The 13,844-nt window shown below is 49.5% G+C and overlaps 1 protein-coding gene across 1 annotated transcript in view; it reads right to left on the minus strand.

The window, feature by feature from the left end:
- Positions 1–1,595: 1,595 nt before the first annotated feature.
- The window catches only part of ATP10A (ATPase phospholipid transporting 10A (putative)), a 181,441-nt gene continuing 169,192 nt past the window's right edge, over positions 1,596–13,844 (minus strand). The window contains 7 exon segments of the mRNA XM_005890679.3: positions 1,596–2,041; positions 2,044–2,552; positions 2,696–2,883; positions 3,282–3,386; positions 3,465–3,545; positions 5,888–6,088; positions 10,125–10,250. Coding sequence (XP_005890741.2) covers positions 1,854–2,041; positions 2,044–2,552; positions 2,696–2,883; positions 3,282–3,386; positions 3,465–3,545; positions 5,888–6,088; positions 10,125–10,250 — 1,398 coding nt within the window. The 3' untranslated portion in view covers positions 1,596–1,853.

Raw genomic sequence — 13,844 nt, forward strand, 5'->3', positions numbered from 1 at the left:
GAAAACCATGTCTGCTCAGTATGTGGAGAGTGACGCCTTCTCCCCTCTGGAGCACGATGTGAGCACTTGTCCTGGGATGGTTCTAGCCATGTTATCACAAGGAACAGAGCCAGCCTCGGGATCGCGCTGTCCTCAGAGAGCTGAGCACCGGAAGGAAGGGGAAACCGAGGTCTGAGTTGGGTGTCCAGTTGCCTGGGGGCCCACTTCTCTGGCCTTGCAGACGAGCCATCTTCCTTTCCATCTGATCAGATGAGGCATGTTTTCTGCCTCGTGCAATGAGCCACATACACTGGAAATGCCATTCTACCTGGCATGCTATGCTCAGAAACTGCATAGTCTTGAGATCCTCCAACCTCTGCACACCGCTGCTCTGGGAACAAGCTCCACGGGGCCCTGAGCAGGAGCACATCTTGCTCACTTCACGCCCCAGAGCTGAGCAAGCAGGCAACTCACAGTGGCTGCAGAGCCAAAGAGAAGGTTCTGAAGAGGAAATACTACATAGCTGCCTCAAATTCTTATCATCTCCTCCTTCCCTTTCTCTCTGTTTAGAGAGATGGCAGTAGTGACTCATAAGACAAAAAGGTAAAAAGCCCAGCCTCTTGGCAGGAAGCGTCTTGTAGGTGCTGATGCTGGTGCAGGTATAGCCCGTGTCAATGTCCCAGTGTGCAGCCTGCATGTCACCCAGCTGTTTCCTTCATGGAATCTAAAAGAACCTGCCATGAAGAAGTGTCCCAGAGTACTCAGAACATGTTCTGTTAGTGCAGCAAAGAGCAGGACCCTACAGGGTCTTCCTGGGATGGACCCCTCCCCATATCCTCTGCTGTAGCTCCTCTCTGAAGTACTTAGATAATAGTATCTGATGCATATTTCCTGAGTTTTTCAGATGCTGGAACCACCACCAGATGGAAGAAATGAACTGCTTGATGACCATGAGCCTCCAGACTTTCTGGCACCTAAGGACTGATCACCATCAACCAATTAGGGAATTGTCACAGCTGATCACAGACCCTGGGATGCCCCTTCCTCACGTGGCCTTTAAACACGTTTTGTGGAAATCCTTAGGGGTGTTCATGGTATTTTTGAGCACAAGCCACCTGATCTCTTTGCTTGGTCTGGCAGTAAACATTTCTCTGCTCCAAACTCCAACATTTTGGTTTGTTTGGCCTGCCTGCGTATTGGGCACATAAACAGGTCTTTAGTAACATTAGGTAACATATTAATAACATCACACAAAAGTGGCAACTGGACTTGTCTCTTTGCAAAGTGAAGGCTGTTTATTGCTTATTATGATTTTAACAGGCAAGAACCTACATATGAATTATAACACCTACAGGTGATCTTTACCAAATGCCTGCATAGAAATGAATGTTGGAATGAATTCTGTGTGTGTCTGCTATCCCAGAATTCTCAATTTCCCTTTCCTGGTGAAGCAGAGATCCAACCCTCCTAGCAGTGGGACTGACAGACAGACAGTGAGGATCTCCGCCAAAGCCGAGTGTGTGCCCGTCACCTCCCCCCACCCCATCCACACTACCCCCCGGGGTTCACTGTGCTCATACATGTTTACACTCAGGGAAAGCAAAGGTCACACATACTGAAGCAAACCAAACAGACCACATTTTCTTTAATAAAATGAGATGAAAAAATAAATATAAACACACCTTTTCAAGTGTCACCCTTCTTTAAATTTTTATATAAGATAAAGCTCTTATTTTTCTTTTCAGTATACTCTACTTAAAATTTTTAAAAAATAAACTTTCTTTTTTCAGTACCTTTCATTTCCTGTGTCAGCCTCGGAAATATATAAAATATACCTCACTAGAACTCTGTGCAAATAATAAACATAAATAATATTAACATCTTTCAAAAAAAAAAAAAGAGCATTTCAAGGTTTTCCCTCTGCATTGCCAGCCGTGCTTCTTGGAAGGGGATCCTAGAAGCAGTCTGTGGTCTGCCCGCTCAAGTCACACAGGTCCTGGTCGGGCGGCGCGGAGCCGGGCAGGAAATCACTGTCGCGCTTGTCCATGGGCAGACCGCTCCGGGAGAACTGCAGGACGCTGCCCAGCCCGCTGACCAGAGACAGCGAGGACATCCAGTTGAGGGAGCTGAGGCCGGGCACGCTGAAGACGGACGGCAGGGGGGCTGGCCGGCTGGCGCTCATGGGTTTCATCCTGGAGCCCCCCGGACAGCCCTCCACGGCCACCGGCCCTGGTGAGGAGGACCGTGAGGGCTGACTGTCCAGCCTGTCCGGCAGGGTGCCCTCTCTCCATGGCATGCCCATGTCCACCGCGCTGGGCTCCCCACCAGCCTCGGGGGAGCAGGCCGGCTGCCACGTGCCCTGAGACACCTGTGAGCTGCAGTCCCGTGAGACGGACCGCGCCACACTGACGCTCCTCTGTCCTGGTAGCTTGGTCCTTGCTTCTTCTGGGATATGCCCCTGAGCAGAGGTCTCTCTGGGAGCCCTGAATTTCCCAGGGGACCGCTTGGCTAACTGGCGTCCCAGCTGCAGTGGGGTAGGGAAAAGGGTCCCCTGCAGGGCTTTGAAAAACAACCTGGAAAGAACATACAGAACACAGTCAGCTACTGCTGCTGCGAAGCCTTTGAGCTTCTGAGATTCGAATGGTGCAGGAGCACAGCAAAGACAGTGTTTTCCGAGCCCATGTGGGGCCAGAAGCCCACTGTCCCGGACACCTACCTGGGCAGCAGAGCAGCCACGGGCGCTAGCAGACAAATGGAGTAAAACACGGGGTCGCCCATTAGCGTCTGCATGGTCCAGTAGGGGTTGGAGGGAGGGTAGCACGTCGCACAGGAAGCGTTGTAAATCAAAGCCACGGTGAAAAATAAAACGACACTGAAGCCACAAGCCGTCCAGTTGAGCCAGGTCTGTGGGGTAAAGAGAAAAACAGGGCTTCTGTTTCAACAAAAGTGCACCGGTCCTCCTAGAGCAGGCGCAGTGTTCTCAGAGGGCACAGTGGGAACAGGGTGGGTCAGCGTGAACACAGGCTGGGCGATGGAAGCTAGGGGCCAGGGGAAGGAGGGTTAAGCAGAGCTGGGTTGAGGGGCTTGGGTGGGCAGGAGCCCAGTGCTGCCTAGGACAGGCACGGGCTTAGGCTGGAGCTGCCCCCAACCCAGGCTTGGGTCCATGTGACCGGCCCGGGAACCCGGTTTGTTCTCATCACAGAGAGGCTGGCTTTGCAAAACCCTGCTCAAGATAACGGACTGGGCATGTCAGTGAGGGCTCACAGACCAGCCCCCTTCTGGGTCAGTCCCACGGTTCTCACCCAGGTCTTGGTCTCGATGCCCAGGTGCAGGAGGAATGTGAACAGGGCGACGGCAGTGATGGGGGTGCCCCAGGTGAAGATGTCTGTGTCGGAGTCGTAGTAGGCCTGAAAGACAGCGGGGTCATCTGTCTGCATGTCACTGGATGAAGCTGGTGGGAAAGGCCTGGCCAGGGCCCAACTTACCAGGTAGGGAATGAAAAAGCACACGAGGCTCTGGAAGGCAGCATCAGCCATGTTTAGCCAGAATGTGCGAGGCCGATATTCCTGAGACACAAGAACAAGCACAGGGATTACAGGGATGGCCTCATCCCTTCACACGGTTTTCCAGTCCCCCCCGGGGCTTGTGAAGGCACAAGCCGGGCACCCCAGGGACACTTGCTAACTCAGGCCTTGGACAGGGAGGTCCCGAGGGCTGGGGCTTGGTGGAAAAACACTACGGAAAGGCTCACAAGGGCCCTTGAGGCTGAGTCGGTCACTGACAGCCTCTGGGTCTGCAAGGCCCATTACAACAGGAAAAAGAGGAAATGCATTCTAAAATCCCACGAGGAATTTCCCTAAGCCAGGGACTAGAGCATGCAATTCGGGCAGCCTCTCCAACCTGAGTCCTTCTACTTTGCCAGGGCTTTGCTTCCCTCTGTTGGTGGACCCCCTAGAATGTTTCTTAAACATGAGTTGTTTTAACATTAAATCACGGATGTCTCCTAATGTTAAAATCAATTAGCTGCATAGAAAAGGCAAAAATGACTTTGAAATGGACTAATCAAGTCTTCCTTGTCTGGGTGCCCACGTCTGTATCTGACCCTGCTGAATTCTGAGCTGCAAGAGCGAGCACTGGCCCACAGGACACTCAGAGCAGATAAGACGAGGGTTTACCAAGCATTGAGGAAAGGCAGCCCCTTCCTGTTAGTCCCCAGAACAAACTCACCCAGGAGGTGAGACCTGGCTGAGTACACGCGTGCCTCCAGGTGACGAGCAGAGACCCTCATCTACCTGACCCTCAGGAGCCCCCGTCCCAGGCTGCCCATAGGAAGTCTGACTTCAGCTGTGTCTGACTCTTTGCCATCCCACGAACTGCAGACTTCCGGGCTCCTCTGTCCAGGGAATTTTCCAGGCAAGAATACTGGAGAGGACTGCCAGTTCCAACTCTAGGGGATCTTTTCCACCCAGGGATTGAACCCTTATCTCCTGTGTTTCCTGCATTAGCAGGTGGATTCTTTACCACTGCTCCACCTGGGAAGCCCAGTGGGAAATCAGCACTTCAGTAAATCAGTTCTGAATTATTTATAGACCACTGTGGGAGATGCAGGGCTCTATTCCCTGGGCACATGTATAATTCCAATCAGCCCAAGAGAAGCACTGATGTGGCTTTCTTTACTGACCAGCAGGGACAGCTGGGAGTCAGCATGCTAATCTATGCAGTGTATTGATGGAAACATGTTTTTACATTATCTGTTTGTGTTCACTTGGTTTTCCCAGGGTTTCCCTATGGGTTTATCTTCTCATTAATCCCTATTCAAAGGAAATCACATTTCTTTTGGGGATGTTTTAGAAAAATCCCTGCTCTTCCTACAGTCATCCCACATGTCCTTGACTTGGATTTCAAATGGGCTTTCCTTGGGCTCCTGGAACCTCTTAGTGTAAAGACAGTTTTCACCTTGGTATACTTTCATAAGAGCTTCCCAGGTGGCTCTAGTGGTAAAGAACCCGCCTGCCAGTGCAGGAGACACAGAGCTGTGGGTTCGATCCTGGGTGAGGGAAGAGCCCCTGGAAGAGGGCATGGCAACGCACTCCAGTATTTTACCTGGAGAATCCCAGGGACAGAGTCCTGTAGACCTTGGCAGGTCATATAGTCCATAATGTTGCAAAGAGTCCGACATGACTGTAACAACTTAGCACACATGCACGCATAGTTTTAAAAAAGTCTTTTCTTTCTCTCTTTTTTTTAAGTAAGCTTTAGGTAAACTGATATATAGAAACTATACACAGTTTTAATGTAAACATTTTGATGAGTTTGGGCCCATATATACACCTCTGATACCATCACAACCAATCAACTCTTTCTACTTAAATCCATTGTCAAATTCTATAGACAGAATTCATTGTTTTCCTCTCACTGGTCAGATTCTAGAGTTTTAACTCCTCCAGTGTCCATTTTTTTTAGAAGATTTTATTTTTAAAATTTTATTGGAGTATAGTTGTACAATGTTGTGTTAAGTTTCAGGTATACAGCAAAGAAATTCTGTTTTATATACACACACACACACACACACACACACACATTCTTCTTCAGATTCTTCACCCCCATAGGTTATTACAGAATACCAAGTAGAATTCCCTGTGCTACACAGTAGGCCTTGCTGGTGATCTGTTTTATATATAGTAGTATGTGTATGTTAAGGTCCCAAGCTCCCAATTTACCCCTCCATGCCGTATTTCTCCTTCGGTAACAAAAGTTTGTTTTCAAAACCAGTGAATCTGTTTTGTAAATAAGTGCATTTGTATCATTTTTAAGAAGTGGATTCCACACCTGAGTGATCTCATACGGTATCTCCCCTGCTCTGTCTGCCCAGGGTGTCCACGGAAAGGGCAGCATGGGCGGGGCTCACCTCCATGTTCTGGCCGCTCCGGTAGAGCTGCGGCTCGGCAAGCAGCACATCAGCTGGCACATCCTTGTCCAGCACCCCAGTCACGAGCTGGGGGAGTGACGAGAAGAGCAGGTTAAAGAATATCAGGTACCACTGATCAATCATGGCAGATGCAGAGAAGCCACAGTAGAACTGGAACCAGAACAGGAGGCCGACGAACATCTGTGGTCAAAGGAAGGGTGGGATGGCAATTCTCATCTGCCCGCGGACTCCCATCCCAGGGGCCCAAGAGCTGCCCTCGGGCTCCCGTGATTCCCGTCCCAGGCAACCAAAAGCCGCCTGGCGGACTCCCTTGACTGCCATCCCAGGGGCTGAGAGCCATCCCGTGGACTCCTGTCCCAGGCGGCCAAGAGGCTCACCGAGTCTGGCTGGAAAGACTGAATCTGTGCTCAGAGACTGTCTCCAGAAACGGCTCTCACCTTGGTGCCCTGTCTCTCCCTCCCTTCTGCATCCCTCCAGCATCCAAAGGGCAGCAACAGCAGCTGGGGATTCCCACCAATAGCCCTCGGAGGGATGCCGTCTTGTGGTCAAAAGGCCACAGATCATAAGAAAACAAAATAAAGCTCTGGCAGAGTCTAGGGTGGCTCACGTCAAGAGGGCCAGCCGGGTACATCACCCACTGCCAGGCTTCTTTCCCTGTGCTCCTCTGGGACCACACCCTGGATGCTGCCTTCCTCTCTTTAATGAGGACAGTGTACAGTTACTGACTTCAGGGGAGGGGAGGAGGCACACACACAGGGTGGTAATCGCGACTGTGACTGAGCCCTGGCCTCTGCCGGGCACTCTGCCATCGGGTGAGCTACAGGCATTCGTGCTGGTCCCTACGGCTATCCCAAACAGGAAAGCAAGGTCCAGAGAGGTGGAGGAACCTCCTCCCATGCCCAGCGTGAGGACCTGGGTGAGCCTCTTCCCACTGTTACTGAACATCCTGATACTACATGGGGGGGGCGGTGGCGCTGGCAGCTTAGCGACTGCAAGGCATTCTGACACTTACTAGCTATGCAAGCTGGCACAGATAATTTAGCCGTTCTGCCTCAGTGACCTTGTCCATGACACGGGCACACCAGCGGTACTCAGCTGTGGGCTGTGGTGAGAATTAATGACTAACGCACCTTGAAGCACTCACAAGAGCTCCCTACATGCTGAGATGCTCATCAGCGTCATCTGTGGTTGCTACTGTCAGGAGAACAGCTATTTCCTTCGTCTGAGGCTCAAGCAGGGCCGGCGTGCTCACCCCATTTACAGGAAAGGAAACTAAGGTCCAAGGTGTCAAATGACTGGACAGTGGTCACTGAATGAGTAACAAACCCATCTTGATCAACCACTTGGGGTCTTGGCCTGGAGGAGCCACGCTGGAAGAAAATTCTCTGCTGGACACCGCAGACAGTGGCCTTGGGTTGGGTTCTGGAGCTGCTGCTGTGCACATTTCTGACCTTGAGGCAGTCACTTAACCTCTTTGAGCTAGATCTCAGAGACGTTTCTTGACCTAAAAAATGGCTTGTTCCAATGATCAGGAAAAAAAGACAGTCTACACTGGTAACACCTCTAGTGACCCAGATCTTCCAAACCTTGTTTCAGTCTTTGCCCTAATGCAACTCTTCCCCTCCACCCTGAAAATTGACAAACTTGGCTTCTTCACTAACTTTCTTCCTTTTTTCATACCCACACTTGCTTATGGCTTGTCTATCTCCTCAGGTGCAGCCTAGTGACTCATCAGTAAGCAAGTGGAGTCAAAGAGGAGAAAAAGTACTTAGATAATTGAGATTTTTTTTTTTTTTCATGTAGTACCCAAAGCCTTCTCAAACCACTGTTGCTATGGAAACTTTCCTTCTCTACTCCTTACTGGAAGGCAGGCGAACTTATTCTGAAAATAAATGAATTTCTCAATTTGGGAGGCAGAGTGATTATTTCTGAACTTCTCAAGTAGATTAAGTGCCTGTTCACAGAGGCCTTGAATCTGACACAGAATAAAAAGAGGCCCCTTCTCCTTCCTTCGGAGAAGGCAATGGCACCCCACTCCAGTACTCTTGCTTGGAAAATCCCATGGACGGAGGAGCCTGTTAGGCTGCAATCCATGGGGTCACTAAGAGTCAGACACAACTGAGTGACTTCACTTTCACTTTTCACTTTCATGCATTGGAGAAGGAAATGGCAGCCCACTCCAGTGTTCTTGCCTGGAGAATCCCAGGGACGGGGGAGCCTGGTGGGCTGCCGTCTATGGGGTTGCACAGAGTCGGACACGACTGAGGTGACTTAGTATCTCCTTCCTTGCCCCCTTCCCGAGGGCAGATTTGCTGCAGCAGACAGGAGGCACTGTCCATTCCGGTAGCCACTCTGGGTCTCTTCTGCAACTGAAATATTGAATGCCTCCCCCTCCGTCTGAGAAGTTTTTGTTAGGAATTACAGAGAGCAGAGTTCAATTCCTATGTTCTGTTTTGTATTCAGATAAAAAAAAAAAAAAAAAATCCAAAGGAGGCAAATAACTTGCTCCAGATTGCACAGCTAATGACTGAGAGAAACGGGGCTGGGATTCCAGCCTGCCCAGCCCCACTCACCTTTACTCAAAGTACCACCTACACCTTCGGGGGCTGGGAGCCTCTCGGTTTGCAACTCTGTGCGAGGAGGGGTAGGTGCTGGGGAGGCAATGCCAGGGAGTCAGTAGCAAGGGGATCTGATGAGGTCAGGGACAGCATAGCACAGCACAGCACAGCCCTGCATGGACTGTGTCCCAGGCAGAACCCAATCTGAATTAATTTCCAGGACCTAACCTATAAAATTAGACATGCTCTTGACTTTGGAGCTATGGATCCAGCAGGGCAGATCTACAGGACTACTCTGAAGAGTCAGCTACCCCAAGAGTTTACTTACTTTGTCTCCTTGCCTCGTATCAGAGGCAAGAGGGACAAGCGCAATCCAGCAAGTTCTCAGCAGAGTGTCTATACCTCACAAGTAGGGTAGGGTCCTAAGATGGCCATGTGGTCCATCTTGGAGGCTATTGCTGCCACACAGCTGTCTGCCAAGGACACAGTAGTGAAGGAACTAAGAATTAAATGTTAGGGTCAGCAGGAAATAGACCAGGGCCCTGAATCAGAGTCCCTGAAGAAACAGAACTGTCCTGAGCCAAGCAGGTCTGCGCACAGCCTGAAAGGTCAAATACAGAATGAGCGGGCCTGAGGGACGTCTACCTGCCAGCACAGAGGGTGGCAGCCCCCTCCTGCTGGCCCAGGGTGGGCGTGATTTTTGCCATTTATTTCTACTTCATTAAATCTGGGCCCAAAGCTTCAATGTCATAATTGCTATATCAAAGTCCATTTGTATCTGAATAAACAAACTGCTATGAAATCAGTTTAGCTCACAATAAAATTTTTACCATTTCACTACCTCATTGACTGGTTCTGTAATCCTAGATTTATAAGCAAAAGTATTTTATTTATGTATTTATTGAGATGGTGCAGCAGGCTCGGTGTGTAGTAGAGTGTAGCAGAGTTGTAGAGGAGTGTCAGTGTCTAGTGCGGAAGTTTCCTGAATAGGAAACTATGGTAAAACATGATGACGCCTGTGGTTGATGAATGAACACAGAAGCAACGATGTAGCCATAGGCATATGTACACTCATGGTGGCCAGGGGGATGAGGAAAGGCTTCTCGAAGACAGTGGGCAATCTCAACAGCCTGCTTATCATCAGGGTCACAGCCCAGCTGAGTCCTCTCATGCTGACCCAGGACTGCCAACCACACTTCCACTCATCAGATGAGCCCATGTGCTTTGAGAGGGCACCGATCAGAGCATCCTGTCTGTGGGCACCTCAGGAGACCACTCCTGAGAGAGACAGGGACAGAGCAGTAAAGGGCCTGGAAACTGGAGTTGGCTGGGTGGAGGCAGAAAGGAGCCTCGATCACTCACTCACTGAGGACTTCATGCAAACCCCCGGACCCCACGGTCACTCTACTTATTATAAAGCTGCAAGTGGACTTCCTCCTTGGATCTACCTGTTTCCATGCTCAGAGCAGCAAGTGAGTTAAGACTTCTGAGACTGAGGGTGCAAAGGCAGACCAGGCCTGGGAAAAATCCACAGAAGCCAAGTGGGGTGGAACCAACGGGAGGCTGTGGGATGGCCTGCAGACCACGTTCAGTTAACAGTCCTGTGAATCTCATGGATTTCACATCAAAAATCCTCGACACTGGCATCAAATACATACTGTGTTTTTGTAGAAGAAGTACAGCACCATGTTGGCAAGCCGGGAATAGCACCAATGTCCGTGAACGATCAAGAGCCTCTCGAGGTATCGGAACTTGGGCACCGCGAAGTCGCTGGCCATCACTGCCTTGAGAGGGAGAGAGTGCCAGTTGTTGCTGCTGCTTCACTGCGCCTGAGGTCCATCTTAACTCCCCTCAAACACAAGGCGCAATGGGGATGCAGAAATCCAGCCTGAGCTGGCTGTTACCACTGTCTCCAGGATGAATGCTTGCATTTAAGAAAAATCCAATACCGACTACACTGTAGTTTAGGGATACTGCTCTAGAGGACATATTTAAGATTTCAAATATATGTAACTGATGGATTTGTAAAGTTTTTGCTTTTTCTTTCCCATGCTTTTTTTTTTTTAAGCAAATTAAAAAAAAATATGGAGATGTATGAAATTTCCCTGCTTTTTCCCACTCTCTGATGTTTTATTCATCTAAATCATCTTAGGATCCCAACCCAAAGATGAACCAAAGCTGCCCCTTAGGTATGCCTCAGGAACAGACAGACAGCTGTCCTGCGAGGTGTCCTCTGGGTCATTCTCCCCAAGAGCCACGGGTGATGAGCAAGGCCAGGCCCATGGCTGCCCTGCCTGCCAATCAGCCCACTCTCAGGATTCCCACTGTAGGGCACTGGACATCGTCTGAAAGGACAGTGGGATGGACAGCAGGCTTCCTCTGCAGACAGGAAAGAGCCCGGGGGAGGAAGCTTGCCTTTACCTTACTGAGCACCACATTCTATACAATTAAACTAACTGAGCCAGACAGTGCCATCCTAATGACAATGTCTGTGTCCAAAATAACTTGGAATACATCATTATTTGGGAATGAATTTTATTATTTTGGGGAAAAATCCACGAAAATGTCAAAGATACATTTTTGCTTATCTTTGAAGTTTATTCCACACAAACATTTAAGTCTGCTTTTCAAATTTTACAGGCTTCCCTTAAATATCACTTAGAAAAGAGCAGGTGATGATACTGTCCCATTTGCGAAACAGAGAAACATCATTACACATGACAGAAAAAAATGAAGCCTTAGAATGTCTGCTTTCTGAACCCAGAAGTAAGGATCTGAAAGCAAACGGTATCTTTAATGTCTGCTTTCTGAACCCAGAAGTAAGGATCTGAAAGCAAACGGTATCTTTACCCCTCTTCCTGTCAACATGTGGGAGCCTTAAGGGTTTTGTGCATCTTTTCTTCCTTCGTTTATTCCACAATTCATCCTCTCAAAAATCATGTATTAAGACCCTCCAGTTGCCAGACACAGACTTGGAGACAGATACCGTCACATGTGGTCCCTGTCTTCAATGTCCTAACACTGAAGGGCTAATGTTGAGTCAGAGTTAAGGAGAAGCCCCGGGGCTGTTTGGGAAGCAGCCCCGACCTTGAGAACCGCAGGTATGCCCCTCCTTCCAGGCCCCACTGGCCTTTCCGCCACCCTGCGACCTAGCTTCCTGCCTCCACACCCTAAACACACCACTCACTCCCCCAATCACGGTGGCCTCTCCAGTGTTCCCAGCTGTGCAGAGCCTCCTGTCACATCCTCAGCAGGGAAACTCATGTTGCTCTTTCACAGCACTCACGACAACTCAATTATGACCCCTGGTGTAAGTTAGAATACTTTTCTATCTTCCCTTTCTGATCTTTCTGAATATTCCATGAGACCCTGCATGGTAGACACTGTGATCACCCACAGCCCTGGTTCCCAGTCAGCACCCATGGGGTGCTCAACAAACATGGTTGACCAGATGACTCCTCAAAGACTGGGTGTCTCAGAGCGACAGAATTTCCTGGGTTCTTTCTGTTCCCCTGCCTGGGACACCTTTTCCACCCAGGATGAGCTGGGGAACTGCAACTACCATCACTTTACCTCAGACACTCAGCTTGGACTCCTCGGGTCCCTACAGCCACAGCGCCCCACACAGTGTGTCTTCCAGGGAGCTCCGCACAACGTCCCCTTGCTTACTGGACTGACTAACAAGCAAGCGGGGCCACATTCCCTGGGGAACCTGAGCCCTTAGAACAGTAGGAGAACATGTCGAGTCTTACCATCACTTTACATGATGCGTCCTCAATAAAGAAGTATGCTGCTGCTGCTGCTGCTAAGTCGCTTCAGTCATGTTGGACTCTGTGCGACCCCATGGACTGCAGCCTACCAGGCTTTTCCGTCCATGGGATTCTCCAGGCAAGAACACTGGAATGGGTTGCCATTTCCTTCTCCAATGCATGGAAGTGAAAAGTGAAAGTGAAGTCCCTTAGTCGTGTCCGACTCTTAGCGACCCCATGGACTGCAGCCTACCTGGCTCCTCCATCCATGGGATTTTCCGGGCAACAGTACTGGAGCTTCAAGTAAATACAAGTCATGTCCACTCAAAGCTAAGTCTCAGTAAGATCCCCTACAGTCTGGCTGATCCCCACACCTCCTTCATGGCTCACTGAATCCTCTAGCTCCTGCCCTGAGGCCCTCCAGTGGATACAGCTCATGCCCTTCCTCACCAGCATGCTCAATCTTAGAGACCCTGATACAAAGTGGACTGGCTGCATTTCTCTGCACGTGTGGTTTACAAGCACTGCCCTGGGTAGGTTTTCATCCTAGGAAATGAGTGCAAAGGAGGCCATGCTGAAAAAATCAGATGGAATTAACTATTTTTCTCATTCATTCAATAGACATTTTTGAGCTCTCCCATGTGATGTCACAGAGAAGGCAACGACAACGCATTCCAGTACTCTTGACTGGAAAATCTCATGGACAGAGGAGCCTTGTAGGCTGCAGTCCATGAGGTCGCTAGGAGTCGGACACAACTGAGCAACTTCACTTTCACTTTTCACTTTCATGCATTGGAGAAGGAAACGGCAACCCACTCCAGTGTTCTTGCCTGGAGAATCCCAGGGATGGAGGAGCCTGGTGGGCTGCCGTCTATGGGCTTGCAAAGAGTTGGACACAACTGAAGCGACTTACCAGCAGTGGCGGCATGTGATGTCACTGGGAGGAGGGGCAAGGATGAGTCCCAACTGGGTTCCATTTTCAGTTTTATGGAGGAAGAAAACATGTATAGTAACATAACCCAGGTCAGACGAGACGCAGGAGAGTTATGTGCTGAGGAGGAGCCCAGGATGGAGCAACTGTGCTTCTAGCTCAGGAATTTCCAGCAAACTGTGATTTCAGTGTCAAGTGAGAAAATCAATGAACCTGCACAAGCATGGCACATATGTGTGCTCAAAAGCTAGTTACAGGGTGAATACATCAATGAACAACTGATGACCAAAGAGTGAACGTCTTGATTTTTAAAAGAAGACAACTGGATAGACTGTTCCCAAAAGTTTCCACCAAGTTAAAAACACTGTGATTCAAACTTCATCAAATGTAGAACTGCTACATCCCAAAGAAGTACATTTATAATGAACCCATTTATTCATCATCTGGATCACGTGAGGAGAACCAACACAATGGCAAATGAGAAACACAGAGATGAATTTTCACATGAGTGAGGACGGCTTTCCTCCATCTTCATGGTGACACCAAGACACAACAGTCCTATAGTAAAGCCCATGGTATCACTGATGTTCAGGAGCAATAAAAAGTGCCTTGCAGAGACGATCCACTACAGGCCACCTTTCCACAGAAACAGACTGACAGGCATATTCACTGCACGGCTTCACTAACATGAAGAGCCA

Source organism: Bos mutus, chromosome 21, assembly GCF_027580195.1.
Source record: "Bos mutus isolate GX-2022 chromosome 21, NWIPB_WYAK_1.1, whole genome shotgun sequence".
NCBI classification, from domain to species: domain Eukaryota; kingdom Metazoa; phylum Chordata; class Mammalia; order Artiodactyla; family Bovidae; genus Bos; species Bos mutus.